Source organism: Protopterus annectens, chromosome 7.part0 (genome assembly GCF_019279795.1).
Source record: "Protopterus annectens isolate FY-2018-M chromosome 7.part0, PAN1.0, whole genome shotgun sequence".
Taxonomy (NCBI): Eukaryota; Metazoa; Chordata; order Ceratodontiformes; family Protopteridae; genus Protopterus; species Protopterus annectens.
Genome location: NC_056739.1, coordinates 456,917,480 through 456,934,708, shown reverse-complemented (window position 1 = coordinate 456,934,708; position 17,229 = coordinate 456,917,480). Strand labels below are relative to the sequence as shown.

General features: G+C 44.3%; 1 protein-coding gene across 1 annotated transcript in view; it reads left to right on the top strand.

The window, feature by feature from the left end:
• The window catches only part of POLR2A (RNA polymerase II subunit A), a gene marked incomplete in the record, with an annotated part of 2,048,627 nt that overhangs the window by 1,417,079 nt on the left and 614,319 nt on the right, over window positions 1–17,229 (top strand). Inside the window, 1 exon segment of the mRNA XM_044077036.1 lies at window positions 11,870–11,970. Coding sequence (XP_043932971.1) covers window positions 11,870–11,970 — 101 coding nt within the window.

Sequence of the window (17,229 nt, the reverse complement as noted above, 5' to 3'; positions counted from 1 at the left end):
CTTTTGGTGAAACTTTGCATACTCTTAGGAAGCATTTCCGCTGGGAAAGCCAGGGGTTGCTCTGACTCTAAAAAGAGGCTTAGGGAATTCTTACTCCTACCTCAACACAGGCCTTTAGCTATCCCTCCTGTACTGGACATTGTAGATGCCTTCATGGAATCTAGCCTGACCCTAGACACTTTACCTTAGACTCCCAGGAAACCTGACAATACCTGACTCTATCAAGTTCCTCTCTAAGAATCCTACTGCGGATCCAGTGACCATTTCACAGGGACCCAAAGGCATTAAGGCTACTACTGCCAAAAACCCTACCCCCTCCTAGAGATTCCAGGGCCCTGGATAGATAGGGTAAGAAGGTGTACACTTCTGCTACTTTGGCCGTTAGGGCCTTAAACTGCCAGTTTCATATGTTAAAGTATCAGCAGCATATTATTGGATTATTTAAACAGAAAATTATGTTGATTCCTGACTCTGCTGAAAGTAAAGAATTACAGGATTTAATGCATTCTCCTAAAAAAGTTGGTAAACATACTTTGCAATGTGGTTTTGATTCATTAGAGGCATCTTGCAGGGCTGCTGTCACTGGGTCTGTACTTAAAAGGCATGCTTGGCTTAAGGAGCAAACTTTACCAGATCACGTTAAAGCTAAATTACTGGATGCTCCCTTAAACTAAGACAGTCAGTTTGGCAACAAAGCAAAAGTACTTAAAAAGGGGAGGGAAGCTAAATCTATGCAAACTGTTAAAGATTTCCTGCAAGTACAGCCTCCCAGATTTAGTAGGCATTGGCCCTCTAAGAATTGGTCCTTTCCTGCCTCTTCCAGGCCTTCAGTCCAAACCCAGGACCAGCAGACCACCCAGGCTTCAGTCTCAAGGTACTCACAGGCCTAAGCAGTGAGGGGGGCTCCCTCTTCCAAATCTGGAAGTGGTAATGCACCCTCCTATAGTAAACTGTCACAATCACTTAACCTTAGACCTTCCAAGCCCTGTCCAACTGACTGGTCCTTTAGGGGGAAAGATTGCCCTGCATGCAAAAAAACTGAACTCATTGCCCAAGACAAATGGGTTCTATAGTTTCCCAAGGATACAGATTCCACTTCCACTCCTTACCAACCCCAAATGGTTGGCCAGACCTACCCCCAAATCAGTGAGCAGAGGCTCAACAGCAGGTTGTCAATCTTCTGAGTATCAGGGCTATTCAACCTGTACCAGAAGAGGAATGGGGACACGGGTTTTACTCAAGAATTTTCCTGGTACCCTGAAAAGACAATAACTGGCATCCTATCCTGGACTTGTCTATCCTAAACAGCATTTTGGGAATACCAAAAAGGTAACTCATCCGCTGCTGCCCATGATGGGCAAAAATGCCTGGTTGGCAACATTGGATTTAAAGGAACCTTACCTGCCCATCCCAGTAAGGGAATCTTGCAGAAAATGCCTACGCTTCAGAGCAGGCTACATGCACTATCAGTTCCCTGCACTGCCCTTTGGCTTATCTACTGCGCCCAGGGTATTCCTCGCTCCAGTCATTGTATTCTGCAGGCAAAGATATATTCAAATATGCCCATACCTGGACGATTGTCTAATTCAGGCAGAAAGCCAGAACATACTATTAAATCATCTGGCATTTGTAAAGAAACTGCTAACCTCACTGGGGTACACCATAAATGAAAAGAAATCTCATGTAGTACCCTGCCAACAAATTGTATTCCTGGGAGCAAGCTTGAATAAAATTTCCCAGATGGCCTACCTTGCGCTAGAGAAACAAGTTGGCAGCCTAATTCAAACTACTGGCCACCAAGACCCAGCTGTCTGTAAGGAAAATACTACAAGTCCTGGGGCTCATTGCCTCATGCATTCTACTAATTCCATATGCAAGACTGCATATGAGGAAACTACAATGATATCTAAAGCCTATGGTGTCAACATTTTCATGACCTGTCATCAATGATTCCCATCATTCCTTTGTATAAAGATGAGAGTTCCTTTGGCTGAGAGAGGCCTGCCACCACAACAAGGGACTGCCATTCACTCTACCCCCTGCTGCCCAAACCCTAACAGATGTATCAGACTACGCATGGCGGGCTCACTTGGCAGGGCAGTGCATTCAGGGCAAATGGAACCAGAGTCAAATGCACTTGCAGATCAGTCAGAAAGAAATGTTAGCCGTACAGAATTCTCTGGCAGCCTTCAAGGAACACATTCTTCCAGGACAATTATTGGTCAAGACGGACAACACCATTGTTATGTGGTGCATAAACAAGCAGGGGGGAACTCACTCAATACCCCCTTTGCAGACTAACCATGGCTCTGTGGAACACAGCCTTGAGCTACCAAGCTCAGTTCCTGCCAGGCAAGCTAAATACACTGGCAGACGACCTAAGCAGAAATTTCATTGACCCACACGAGTGGAAACTGGAGCCAAAGATATTCAACATTCTGAGAAACAAATGGGGGAGCCCAGAGATGTACCAGTTTGCCTCCCCTGAGAACTACCAATTGGACAAGTTCTGCAAAAGAACTCCCCACAGACAAGCTTGGAAAGTGGATGCACTGTCCTTTACCTGGGAAAGCCTCTGTTTATGCCTTCCCCCCCCTTTGCCTCTCCTCTCAATAGTTTTACTAAAGATCAAACAGGACAAGCCAAGGACAATACTCATTGCACCAGAATGGCCACGCCAACATTGGATAACCCCTCTTGCACAGTATGTCACTACTGGAACCATGGCACCTGCCTCAGACTCCTTCCCTACTGCCCCAGCAGGAGGGCCAGATTCTGTACCCCTAGCTTCAAACCCTGAACCTGGCAGCCTGGCTAATTACTTGAGTTCTCCTATACCATCCCTCAGCAAACAAGTGCTGGATGTCATCCTGGAGGCAAAGAGGCCTAGTACTAGAAAATCCTATGCTGAAAAGTGAAAAAGATACTGTTCGTGGAGCCAGACACGGGGGGGGGGGGGGGGATGGGCACAATAGTGCCCAGCTTACTGCATATTCTTCAGTACTTAACAGAAATGCTCCACAAGGAGCTTTTCTTCTCATCAATTAAAATTCATGCCTCTACTGTTTCAGCACATTATAATACTGAACCATGCCTCTTCTCTCACCCCCTGCTAAAGCAATTCCTCAGAGGGGCCAAAAATTTAAGACCACCCAGGGGGGCCCTTAACTTTGTATTGGAAAAGCTCACTTTACTTCCTTTTGAGTCAGCTGCAATTGCAGAGTTGAAATTCCTTTCTTGGAAAACAGCCTTCCTTCTAGCCATCACTTCCGCAAAGAAGTGTCTGAATTACAGGCCCTCATGGCAGTGGAGCCCTTCATCATTTTCCATGCAGACAGGCTGTCTCTCAGGACCAGTCCTTCCTTTATGTCCAAGGTGGTGTCTAGTTGTGGCCCTTAATCAGTCCATTCATTTGCCTACTTTTTTCCCAAATCCACAAAATAAGAGAACGAATGCTGCACTCTTTGGATGTGCACAGACTACTTAGATTTTATTTGGACAGGACTAAGCCTCTCAGAAAATCTGAACAGCTGCTAGTTGGCTTTACTGCAGGGGCAGAGGGGAAGGCCATTTCAAAGCAAACCATTTCTAGATGGGTAGCCCATTGCATTCATTTCTGCTGTAAGCATCATGGAAAACCCTACCCCACAGGGGAGAAGATCATATTCCACCAGGGCTGCATCTGCCTCTACAGCCTTTCTCAGTGGTGTTCTTACCAGGGACATCCTAGAAGCTGCTACCTGGAGCTCTGTACATACCTTCACCAAACATTGCCACATGCCTATTTTTTCTAAATCCAGAGCTGGTTTTGCCACTGCAGTCTTGCAGGGCTTAATAGCTGGTCCTAATGCTCTCTAACTTCCTCCTCCCTTTCTTAGCTTTCGGAATCGACCCAAATGTAACGACTGCAACAGTGAAACACGAAGAACATAGTACAGTTGTGTACACTTACCATGAATGTAGATGCTCAAGTGTATTCACTGCAATCCTGGTTACCCTTCCTCCAGCCCCCTGACTTCTCTTCGCTATACTTTTCTTCTTGTTTATTGTATTTCAGCTTTCTGGTGTATTTGCTTTTTGTTGGAGGCGTAACCCAACATATAATTGCTTCCCATTATGGGGACACCTGATATCTGGGGCAAGAAAAACTGATGTAATGGCGTCGGCTGCATGTTTTATACCCCTGATGTCATGGAAGAAGACTGCATCTGACGCAGGAATCCAAGACTTTGATGATGATCTTCGTGTTTCACTGTTGCATTCATTACATTTGGATAATCTGCTGGCAGGCTGCACTCATTCGGCTTGAATTCCAAAGTCTTGGGTCCTGCGTCGGTTGCTGTCTTCTCTTCCATGACGTCAGGTCGTCAGGGGTATAAAACATGCAGCCGACACCATTTTCTTTAGTCTTTCTTGCCACGCGGTGCTCGACGCAGAAGCATTTCGCAAGTGCCAGTCGGCCGACTATTGAAATATTTGCGTTTGAGTTTCAGAACCGAAGTCTTCACTAAAGCGAAGTACCCCATTGGGGAAACTTTTTTCTTGCTCCTTGCCGATGTCAGAAAAAGTTAATAACTGTATTACTTGTGGGAAGCAAATACCTCATAAGGATTTCCATTTATGCTGTATTCCTTGCCTAGGCCCTGATCATAATGTGCCTGGCTGTCAGTTTTGTGCTAGATTTAACCAACGCACTATTAAGCGTCGGTATATTTTTGCATCAAAGTATTTTGGAAAAAGATTTAACTACCCAGAAATGTAGTTGGATAAGACTTTGCTGTTCAGGTTGGCTGAGGGCTGCCTGCAGGCAGATAACTCGAATGTAATGACTGCAACAGTGAATACACTCAAACATCTACATTTATGGTAAGTGTACACAACTGTACTTTAGTGTAAGATTTTACACTATTCTTTTGGCTTGCTGACACCTGTAGCACATGGTCTTGACCAGTGTCTGTTTTGGATTGCATAGAGAGAGGGCCCTGTATAGGGAAGATATTGAGCGGCTCCAAGGGATTTGCATTCTGCCCCTTCCTAGAAGGGGGCTAATATTGCTGTCTTAATTCTTTTCAGCCCATGAGATCTGTGGCAGTCTACACCACTGCTCATTTAAGATGTACAGTTGTCAAAGGACCTTTAAGTCCACTGGAGAGCTGGTGGCAGAGTGGAGTTTGCCAAAAGGAACAAAATATGTTGTGAACGTTAGATCAGACTAGTCATCTACCATGAGGAGCTATATTAGCATGGATGTCCAGAGAAGCTTCTGGAGCTCATTTAGAAAGTCTAATATCTGCCGGCCTGCTGGAACAAAGGATAAGCATTGATCTACTCTAATATTAATTTGATGTGCCAGGTTGTACACAGATGTCCTTCAAGGATGCATCTGCAGTCCTAACATATGGGTTGTCCTGCCTCAGGCAGCCCTTCAGTCGGCCGGATTCCAAAGTCTGGGTCTGGCCTCGGCTGATGTCGCACTTCACCCGACGTCATAGCTGCTGTTTATTGGGTATAAAGGCATCAGCCGACGCCATTTTCCCCAGTATTTCTTGCCGCGCGGTGCCCGAAGCAGAAGCTATTCGCAAGTGCCGGTCGGTCAGATCCAGAGATTTCTACTACCGAAGACTTCTAAAAAGCCAAGTACCCCGTTGGGGACTCTTTCTTGCCTCAGCCGATGTCAGACAAAGTAAGTAATTGTTTAACTTGTGGGAAACAAATACCTCATAAGGATTTCCATTCTTACTGCCTTCCTTGCTTAGGCCCAGACCACGACGTATCAGCTTGTCTAGCCTGTGCTTCCTTCAACCGACGGACACTTAGACGTCGGTCGGAGTTTGCAGAGGAGTTTTTTGGTCCCGCTTTTGCATACAAAATGCCGTCGGAGACTCAGACTACTCAATTAGCTAAAAAGCGCAAGGAAAAGGACCGACATTCGCGGCCCGCAGTTTTGGCTGAAACCACGGTTAGGCCAACTGCGAGTGTCTCTGTTTCGGCTGAAACAGAGTCCCCGGTTCTTCGGCCGAAAGCATGCCTCCGATAGCCGAGGCCTCACAGAGCATGGCTGAATCTGCTACTGAATTTACTGCTACAGAAGCAGGCAACCAGGATTTGTCAGACACTATTCCTTTAGACATGTCTTCCCCTGCACGTGGGGCTGCTAGACCCCCTGCTTCTATGTCTATCAAGGCTTTTGCCAGGGCTAAAGCAGCTAAATCTTCTAAGGCCTTACCTGCTAAAACTCCCTCACATAGGCCTACCTCTAGTTCCCAAATACTCAGCCTGGCTGAGGATCTCATTTCTTTGATCAGGGGATCCCAACCTCACCCAGACAGGGCCTCTCAGCCCCCTCCAGATAAGAGGCCTAGGACTGAACCTCGGAACCTGTCTCTACAGACTATTCCTCGGATGACTCAGACATTTCAGACCCTCAGGAAGGCCCATATTCTCCTTATGAGGATTCTGATGCAGAAGACTCCATTCCTTCTGCTTCTCCTCCTGAAGAATTTTCCTTTGGGGAAACCTTGCATGCTATGAGGGAACACTTCCAATGGCAGGGCCAGGATTTTTCAGATTCAAGGAAAAGGCTAAGGACTTTTTTACACTTACCACAGCATAGGCCTTTAGCCATTCCTCCAGTACTAACAGTTGTTGATGATGCATATAATGATGCCTGTACTTCCCCTGATTCTCTTCCTCCGGCCCCTGCCAAGCCAGACCGATATTACAGGGTCCTGGACACACACTGCCATTTGTATAAGGCTCCTGTTGCAGACCCTGAAACCATTTCACAGGGCCCTAAAGGGGTGGCAGCTGCCTCTGCCAAAAACCCTCTTCCCTCTGAAAGGGAATCTAGAGCATTAGAGAGATGGGGTAAAAAGGTTTATACTTCTGCTACTCTTTCGGCCAGGGCCTTGAATTGTCAATTTCACATGATTCAGTACCAGGAATTTTTGTTAGACCAGCTAAATAAAAAACTGTCTTCTCCTGAACCTATAGACCGCAAGTCCCTTCAGGATTTGGTACATAACTCTCAGCAGGTCAGTAACCATTTCTTAAAATGTGGCTGTGATGCACTGGAGGCTTCCTTTAGATCAGCTATGACTGGAACAGTGATTCGAAGGCATGCCTGGTTAAAAGAACAATCCTTACCAGACCATGTTAAGTCAAAACTCCTAGATGCTCCCATGGAGAAACAAAGTTTGTTTGGCTCCCCGGCACAGGAGGTTCTAAAGAAGGTGGAAGAAAAAGCAAAATCTGTCCAAACAGTCAAGGATTTCTTACAGGTCCAACCTCCGAGGTTTAGCAGAAATTGGCCTTCGAAGAATTGGTCCTTTCCAGACAACTCCAGAGCGCAGAGGCAGAAATAGACGCCCAAGAGGCAGAGGTCAATCTAGGGGGTGCCTACAGGGGACGTCAGTGGCAACCTACCAACCAGAGAAGTACTGCCACAGATTCAACTACAACCATTTCCACAGGGCAGACGCAATGACTTGGCTCTGGTTCCGCCTACCAGGGAACAACTGGAAGCACCCTTGGGCGGACAGCTAGCCTTATTTTCCGACAACTGGCATTACATTAAAGGAGACAAATGGACTTTACAAACAATAGACAAGGGCTACAGGTTTCACTTCCACACTCTACCAAAAAAGAGAGGAATGCCAAACTTACCACCAAGCTAAAAAAACAGACGCTCTAAGACAAATCAACAACTTACTAAGGATGAGAGCTATAGAAGAGGTACCACCTATGGAACAAGGCCAAGGATTTTACTCCAGGCTCTTCCTTGTACCAAGAAAAGAAAATCAATGGAGACCTATTCTAGACTTTTCCACACTGAACACATACCTCATTGTTCCAAAATTCAAAATGCTGACCCTCCAGCAGCTTCTTCCCATGCTGGGCAAGGAGTCTTGGGCTGGTGACTCTAGATCTCAAGGAGGCATACCTGCACGTCCCTATACGACCAGATTGCAGAAGACACCTCAGATTTCTTGCAGGATCAGAGCATTATCAATTCTCAGCATTGCCTTTTGGCTTATCTACTGCGCCCAGAGTATTCACGAAATGCCTGGCATCAGTAATTGCTCATTGCAGGCTTCAGGGAATTCAAATTTACCCATACCTGGACGACTGCCTAATACAAGCGGACAACAAGGCAAAATTAACAAAAGATTTGGAAAATGTCATACAACTGCTGCAAGCCTTGGGATACACAGTCAACATGCAAAAGTCAAGACTAGTACCATCCCAAAGGATAACATTCTTGGGTGCAGAACTGGATACATCAACTCAGATGGCTTTTCTCACAGAAGAAAAACAAAAGCAACTACCAGTCTACTTCATGACATTAACAACACAAACTCAGCTTACTGCAAGGAAAGTCCTGCAAGCCCTGGGTTACATGGCATCCTGCATAATATTGATTCCACATGCCAGGCTGCATATGAGAAAGCTACAATGGTACCTAAGGAATGTATGGTCTCAACACAAGCACAGTCTAGAAGCCCAGATTCCAATAATTCCATGCCTGAAGCAAGAATTCCTGTGGTGGGTTCAGGCCTGTCAGTTGAACAGAGGCTTGCCTTTCCACAAACCTCATCCAAACCAGACCATCACCACGGACGCCTCAGACCTAGGCTGGGGGGCACACATGATGGACAAGTGTATACAAGGCCTATGGACCCAGGACCAGCTGAATCTACACATAAATCTAAAGGAGATGCTGGCAGTGAAACATGCGATCCAGGCATTCAGACCACTCCTTCAACAGGGTCATCTGCTGATGAGGACGGACAATACCACAGTCATGTGGTACATCAACAAACAGGGAGGTACACATTCATATCCTCTATGCCGGATGGCAATGGACCTGTGGAATGTGGCCCTGAATCTCAACATTCAACTTCAGGCCAGATTTGTACCAGGAAAAGAAAATTCTCTAGCAGACACCTTAAGCAGAACTACCACGGATGCTCACGAGTGGATGCTGCATCCAGATATCTTCAAAGACATAACAAAGAAATGGGGACTACCAGAGATGGACCTGTTTGCCTCCCCACACAACCACCAATTGAAATTCTGCACAAGAGCATACCACCCACTTGCTTGGAGGGTGGACTCCCTTTCCTTCAGCTGGAAAAACCTGACAGCATATGCATTTCCACCTCTTCCCTTGATGTACAAAGTTCTACTGAAGATCAGAGAGGATCAGCCAAGGGTAATCCTGATGGCTCCAGACTGGCCGAGGCAACATTGGTACCCGCTACTGAGAAGCATGTCTCGGACACACGCATGGCCTCTACCTCTATGTCCCTTACTTCTAACACAGGACAACTACAAGATCCTACATCCAAACTTGAAAACACTGCAGCTAGCTGCTTGGAATATTGCATAAAACAAAATAACCCAGGTTTATCTCAGAGGGTTAAGGACATTATCCTGGAGGCACGCAGACCCTCCACAAGGAAAACTTATTCAGCCAAGTGGAAAAGATACCTCATTTGGAGTGCAGCAAAGGGAGAAAATGTCTCATTGGCAAACATAGCACACATCCTGGAATATTTAGCAGAACTGTTCCACACTGGCCTGTCTTACTCCTCCATTAAGATTCATGCATCAGCAATTTCAGCAGAATACAACATGGATCCTCCTGTCTTCTCTCATCCTCTACTCAGGCAGTTCTTGAGAGGAATCAAAATGTAAAACCTCCAAGGAAACCACCTTTACCTACATGGGATCTCAACTTTGTGCTGGAAAAGTTAACACTTCCCCCTTTTGAACCAGCAGCAACAGCAGAATTACAGTTCTTGTCTTGGAAAACTGCTTTCCTGCTAGCAATCACTTCAGCAAGAAGGGTATCAGAGTTACAGGCATTAATGGCAGTACAACCCTTCCTTATCTTCCATCAGGATAGAGTCTCTCTGAGAACTAACCCTACCTTTATGCCAAAAGTGGTCTCCAGAGTATCATTGAACCAAGTGATTAATTTACCTACATTCTTCCCCAACCCACAGAACAGGGGGGAAAGACTACTGCTACATACCTTGGATGTGCACAGACAATTACGCTACTATCTGGACAGAACTAAGACCAGCAGAAAAACTGACCAGCTTCTGGTAGCATATGCAACAGGAATGCAAGGAAAAGCAATTTCAAAACAGACTATCTCAAAATTGATAGGAAATTGCATTCGGTTTTGCTACTCCTTTCATGGAAAAAGAACTCCTGAAAATATCAGACCTCATTCCACAAGAGCTACAGCCACCACTACAGCTTTCCTACGAGGAGTGGCTACCAAAGACATTTTAGAAGCTGCTACTTGGAGCTCCGTGCATACATTTGCCAAGCATTATAATCTTCCCTTATACTCTAGATCCCGAGCAGGTTTTGCAACTGCTGTTTTGCAAGGGATCTTAACTACACCATCTTTATCTTAGTGCCTCCTCCCCCAGTTTAGCTATGGTATTCTACCCATATGTTAGGACTGCAGATGCATCCTTGAAGGACATAGTACAGTTTTGTACCTACCATAAATGTAGATGTCCGATAGGTATGCATCTGCAGTCAGGATTACCCACCCTCCTTCCCCTCTGTGGTATTCCTAGGGTATTTACCCCTCTTTTAGCTAGCTGGGGGAATCTATTATGGTGTATTTGTTTGTATATATGTATATATATATTTTTATATTGTTTGCTCTCTACTGTTTGGAATTATTTGCATTTATCCAAATTTAGCCTTCCTAGAGGGCACCTGGCATCTGGGGCAAGAAACACTGAGGAAAATGGCGTCGGCTGATGCCTTTATACCCAATAAAAACAGCAGCTATGACGTTGGGTGAAGTGAAGTGCGACATCAGCCGAGGCCAGACCCAGACTTTGGAATCCGGCCGACCGAAGGGCTGCCTGAGGCAGGACAACCCATATGTTAGGACTGCAGATGCATACCTATCGGACATCTACATTTATGGTAGGTACAAAACTGTACTTTCTGGACAAACCCTATCCATGTGCTTGGTGGGGCAGCATTACATTTTATAGCCATGCAATTAAAACCCCAAGGGCTGATTTATAGTGCTTTACTGAAGGGCAGCTTTATCCCAACTTTTTTTTCTGAAATATTGGTAGAAAACTCAAAGCAATGGCAGACATTTGCACCCCTTTTCTTGGTTGCTGGGGCCTTCCAGAAGCAATACTGCTCTGAAAAAAAAAATGTTTTTTGGGGGGGTTAATTTTTGTGTGTTCAGAAGTTCAGAATTGTGAATATTTTGTAGGGGGGGGGGACAGTGAAGTTTACCACTGTAGTGCTGCATGCTGTGAGCTCCATTCTTCTACATGGCCATTTCTCTACTGGTTCCACTCATGTTGTCAGACTGCAGCCTTGACCATTTGACTTGGTCTTAAAAAGTAGAAATTTTAAATGGTGCAAGAGACTTTCTTTGTAGTTTACATTGTACAGACTTGTACGAGAGATAAAACTTTGCAGGGGAGCCTAAAGATGGCTCAGGAAATTTACCTATGTGGGTAAGAGGAATAATTCCCACGTTTGCTTACATTAGTGATATTTCACCTGAACATCCGCAGCTACATTAGATATACTCATACAGTTATATTCATTACATCTCTGGTAAAGACAACTGAATCCTATTGGCCAGTTGTCAGTCTGACTTTTGTACATTTGGGTTAGATTCTTCTGCAGCTGTTGTCCACTTTGTGGGCAGCTTAATTGGAGATGGAGTAACTTTGCCTGGCAGTCCTGTGATATTTACACTTTCTCATAACATTAGCTTACATCAGTTTATCATGATATAGTAGTTGATTTGCTACATAAAGATGATTAAATTTTCTAGTTAGAGTACTCCGTTTTCCTTTTTCAGGTTTTGGTGATGATCTGAACTGCATCTTCAATGATGACAATGCTGAAAAGCTGGTGTTGCGTATCCGTATCATGAATAGCGAGGAGAACAAGTACCAGGAGGTAAGTTAACCTTGGTGTGGGACAGCTTCTCTATCTGTTGAAGTATGGGAACATAGGTGGGTACTGAAGGTGAGTTGACAGCAGGCATATCCAGTATGTTAAGTTGGTCCAGAGGTAAGAGTGGGGCGGCATTTGTCATGAGACATGGATTCTGCATGGTGGTTGGATATTGTACCCAAGATTGAAGAAAAGGTACCAAGATTATTTTGGGTTGGGAAACAATACAAGATTATAAGCGTCAAGTAACATTGGTAAGTCATTACTAGTGAGGTACCTCATCTTGATTGTATGATGCTGGTTTAACAGAGCAGTGGCACAGCTGAGGAAAATGTCTTGGCACAAGTCCAGCAATGCTGTTAGTGTATAGTGTAGCTGCCACACCATTTTAGTTTTGCAGTGTCTTTAAGATGAGCTCAAGCGACATGCTGTTAATTTGCTAAGAACATGTTAATGTACTAGAGAAGCTAGGCGTACTTACAGTAAGCACATTTTTGTTGGGCACACCAGGTTACCAGGAGCACCTGATGGAGTATATTTGTACAAATAATGAAGGACCTGAGGGACAGCTACAAGTGTGATGCTTTGGGGTGCACTTAATGATTCATTGGAAAGTATGGTGGGTCATGGAATCTGTTCTGTACGATGGCATTTCACAAGTGAGTGAGAGATTTAGAACAGTAGTCTTCACTCCAGAGGTACTCTTCACCTGACTAGCCTCCTAAAGTTCAGGATCCATCCCTTGTGAAGTAATACATTGACCCTGAGCACATACCAGGGTGTTGGTATGCATGTCCATGCAGTTTCCAAAACATTCTTGCCACATTCTTCTAGGTGGTGTGAACAGTTTTTCTATCATTTTTAGTCTTCACAACTTAGGCAGGTAAGTACCCCATTGGGGATTTTCTTCCTGTTTTAAAATTTGTAGTTTTCTTATGTCTGACAAAAAAGAGATATGCTACTGCTAGACAAGAGAGCTTATTGAGTCTGCCACACTAGCTTTTATTATCTTTGAGTGGAACACATCTTGTCAGAGTTGTAAACCTGTTGCTGCTAAAGCTTTCTTACTTTAGAACCCTGTAATGTTTTTAACCCTGTAATGTTTTTAACCCTTATTACTGGATACACTTTGTCCTAATCCTTCAGCTAAAAAGAAGCATTGGGATGAAGTACCAATAATGGTTTCAGTAATTCTATAATACCTTATGCCGATTCCATGTGAAGTGGTATTTCACATTTTATTTGAACTCAACACTGCTGCGCCCTGAGTGTTCTATTTCCATTCCTGCCTTCCATCAAGGATGGTCTGTGATGGATCAGCCAGGTATCGCTCAATCCAGGAGAGTCATTTCTTGTTCCTTCCCCTTGGCAGAAGCTTCATACTCATGCTTTAGAACTAGCATGAAGGTCTTGTTCCAATACCTAACTCCAGGGTGCTCAGACAGTAAGGACATAAATGTCAAGGAAATGAACACGGTCATCTTGGCACTTGTAATTTAAACACCTTTGGTCTCCCTATAGGTTAGAGAGAATACCACTGTGATGTATGTAAACAAACTGGAGCACTAAGTGCTATCACTTCTGCAGGATGTTATGTGATCCTATCTCGCCTACATTCTGAATGATGGGTCGAGCCCATCCCCTCGCGGCTCCGATAAACACGCCAAAGAGCCAAAAGCAGTCTGTCTCTCTTATTGGCTATATTTACTATATCCACCCATCGGTCACCCAGAGTCTTGCGATCGCGTTCTGGGCTTCCCTGCGAGCGTGCTAGCGAGCTAGCTGGGTTAAGTTGTTTCAGTTTTTGTCTTTTTTTTTTTTTTTGCTTTTTTCCTCACAAAAGCTTTTTAACAGCTCGCGTTGTGTACTTAATGTCTGATTTGTTTGTTGTTGTCGTGTGTGATCAGGGCCCCCCTGTTTCCCCCTCATTCAGCCAGGGCCTTCGGACTGTTAATATTTAATTACAGGGTCTACCTGAGTTGTTCAACGGGATTGAGGTTACCTGTTCTTTTACAGTTCATATTACTTATTACTTTACTGAAAGTTCATAGAGTTAGTTAAAATTTAGTGTACTTTCCTGTCAGAGTGACTAGTTTGTGTATCAACATGTTCTTCCCCATGTAGGCTAGGGCTTTGAAATGTTACTGGAAGATGTTTAAAGATGTCTGTAAAGTAACATCTTTTAGTATGTACTCACCATAACTTCAGATGTTTGGGATCCATCTCGCCTAATCCTCTACCACTCCTTCCTCTGCCTTGCAGATCCAGAAGAGAAGAAAACGGTTTTGAGCTCCACTGTTTTTTTTATGTTTCATCTCATCTGATATATGTTATATATGGGGTATGCATGTGTGCATGTGGTTAAACTAATGGAGGGGACTGATGGTGGTGGTGCCCTGGGGCATAGTATAAGCTCAGCATATAAGAAGAAGGCTCTTTTGCATAAGCGTGCCAGTCGAACCGAATCGGCTCCAACCCATCATTCAGAATGTAGTGAGAATGATCCCAATGGATCCAAAAAGTTAGCCGTGACTGTTTGGGACATTGCTGTTCATTACAGCCTTTCAGTACTTGCTGTTTACTTTCCTTCGAGTATCATAGTTGCAGGTGCCATCCTGAGCAGGCCATCACAGATATATGCTAAACAGAGATGCCCTCCATTTACATAGTTTATCAGCGTGGTACTCCTTAAATATCTTTGCCACCATTCAGAACAAGCATCTTGACTTAATGTTGCAGAGTATGGTGCCCAGAGGCTAGGAAAATGAATGCCACGGCTTTCTCATGGAAGTGGAAATTTCTTTGCCTTTCCGCCCCTCTCTTATTCCCACAGTACTCTTCATAATCAAGAATAAGTCTTTTTTATGACTGTCTTTTGGTTAAGGCACTACTGGTTCCCCTTTCACATGACCCATTGCAATCGTCACAAGTTTTTACCCTACAGGGTAGATGCGCTTACTATGCAGGGGCTTTCTAATTTATCCAAGCCTACAAACCCTCAAGTTAACCATTTGGTAATAAGGTTTTTATTTCATTCTGGTACCTTTTTCTTCCCCCTTCCAGAGAATCTCCTTACATTTGTTGCAGGAGGCCAGAAAACCGGTCACAACAATATCTTTTGTTTCCAAGTTCATAGGCTCATAGATTTGTACTAGGCTAATGACCACCAGGGCCTTTACTAGCCTAGCCATGCAACCCAACCCAGTTTTGTCCCAGCGTTCCTTGGACATCTATATAGTGGGCTTTGTTAGTCAAGCAGTAGCAAAGAGGGTATGGGGGGGTATGTTAATTGGTTTACTTAATGCTGACAGGCCATCAGAGACAAGGGGTCCAGACTTGGGGTGAATTTGCAGTTTTACCATCTAGTGATCAAGGTTTCATTTGAATATGGTCAGGGATAAACTCTGCTTTACGTGGATGTGGAGCTTATTTCATAGTATGTGGATACTTTGAGACGCGCATCATTCCCTCCAACAGATTCTCTTATTGCAGACAAAGTTCAGGTCCTTAAATCTAGTGTTTCTTGTGTTATTTATTTTGGATGTGCAAGAGATTGATCAGAGCTGGATCTGAGGATGACTTGTATGCCAGACATAGATTGCCTCTCAGTAACCTGAAGGAGACCATGTACAGACATAGGACGCAAGTCATTCTGTATAGGACAGTTGAGGGTGTTCCAACTGTCAAGTGCCTAGTTAGTTATATGCCAAAGGGGGCATTGTACTTAATGGATTTGATGAGGGCTGAGTAGAGTGGTACTAATACTTCCTTGGACCTAGATGCCATATCCTTGCCTGGGTTGGGTGACAATGATTTTCTTACTGTCTTGACTACATGTTGGTCAAATGCCAGATTGTCTACATGTGTTCCCAGATCCGTAACTATTGTCAACTCTAAGGGGTGTTTTTTCAGCGAAGAAACTAGCTTGGGTGGCCAGTTTACCACCGAGCACTGTAATGCATTTCTTTGCTTTGAATTTGAATACACGACTTTCGCACCAGTCATTTGTTGGTGTTGATCATGTTGGTGTCGTGGGATGGATTCTATGATGGCTCCCAATTTAGTCATCTGAACTTGGTGAGTCAGAGACTTTGACATTCTACTTAGCTTCCAAGAAGTAAATTCCAAATGGGAAGGACCCAGCACAAAGCTATGGAGTACTATGCTGGGGACCAGTCTGTTGGAGGTGGTGTCACTGATCCTGATTTCTTGTGTCCTATCTGTGAGCCAAGTGGCAGTCCAGTGAATTATATAGGGATTTATGCCCGTTTCTGAGAGTTTGTCAACAAAGCCTGAGTGGAGTATTGTCTAACACTTAGGTCAAGGTTGGCGGTATGCACAGTTTATAGTCATTTATAGTCATGATGACCCTCTTAAAGTCTACCAAGTTAAAGTAAGCAAGACCTTCCCTTAAAGCCAAACGTGTGGGTCCAGTTTTTGTAGGCTTCCAATGTCCTTGATCATTTCTCTGATTTTTTTTTTTTTCCATGGCTTTGCATATTAGACTTGTTAGATTGGTGGGTCCTGTTCTCATGGTCAGTTGATGGTCCACCCTTAAGAAGAGGAACAACTTTTGCAGCCCTGCATTCAACTGACACGTAACCTGTTTTGAGGTTGTAATTGAAGAGTGCCTGAAGTGATCATGCTAGGTCATGTTAGGCTTTTTAGGGGATATTGTCAGGGCCCATTGAAACAGGTTTTGGCCTTGGCTAGTGCTTCCTGGTCCTGCTCCCTTTTTGATAGTGTTGGAGATATGCTAGAAGGGATTTCACAATGGGTGGATGGGGGAATTTAGAGCGGTCTTAGTTGGAGTAGATTTGCTGTGTCACTCTGGTCAGTAAAGGTTGTGCCATTGGCACACTGCTGAGCATTACCTTAAAGGTTCCTGACAGCTGAAGGAGGCTTTGATTATCCTTGATCTGGGAGGCTGTGACCTCAGTTGGCCTTGTTGGACTTTTTTTAGACTTTAGACCTTATTTCTCAAGTTGAAACATAAAACTCTTGTATCTGAAAGTTGCTCTTTATTTTGGCCATGATTTTTTTCTTGTGTAGTCTGGTAAGAATTCCACCAGTGTGGTTTGTTTTTGGTGTTAGATTGGGGCTTACTTTCGGCAGCCTCAGTACAGCAGTTTTACATGTCTTACAGATTTTCTCTAAATAACTCTGCATAGGTAGTTGTGCCCTCTGGGTTTGGGAGAGCAGTGAATTTTGACACTCCTAAAATAAGATGTAGTTTGTTTTAGAATAGTTCCGAACCATCAT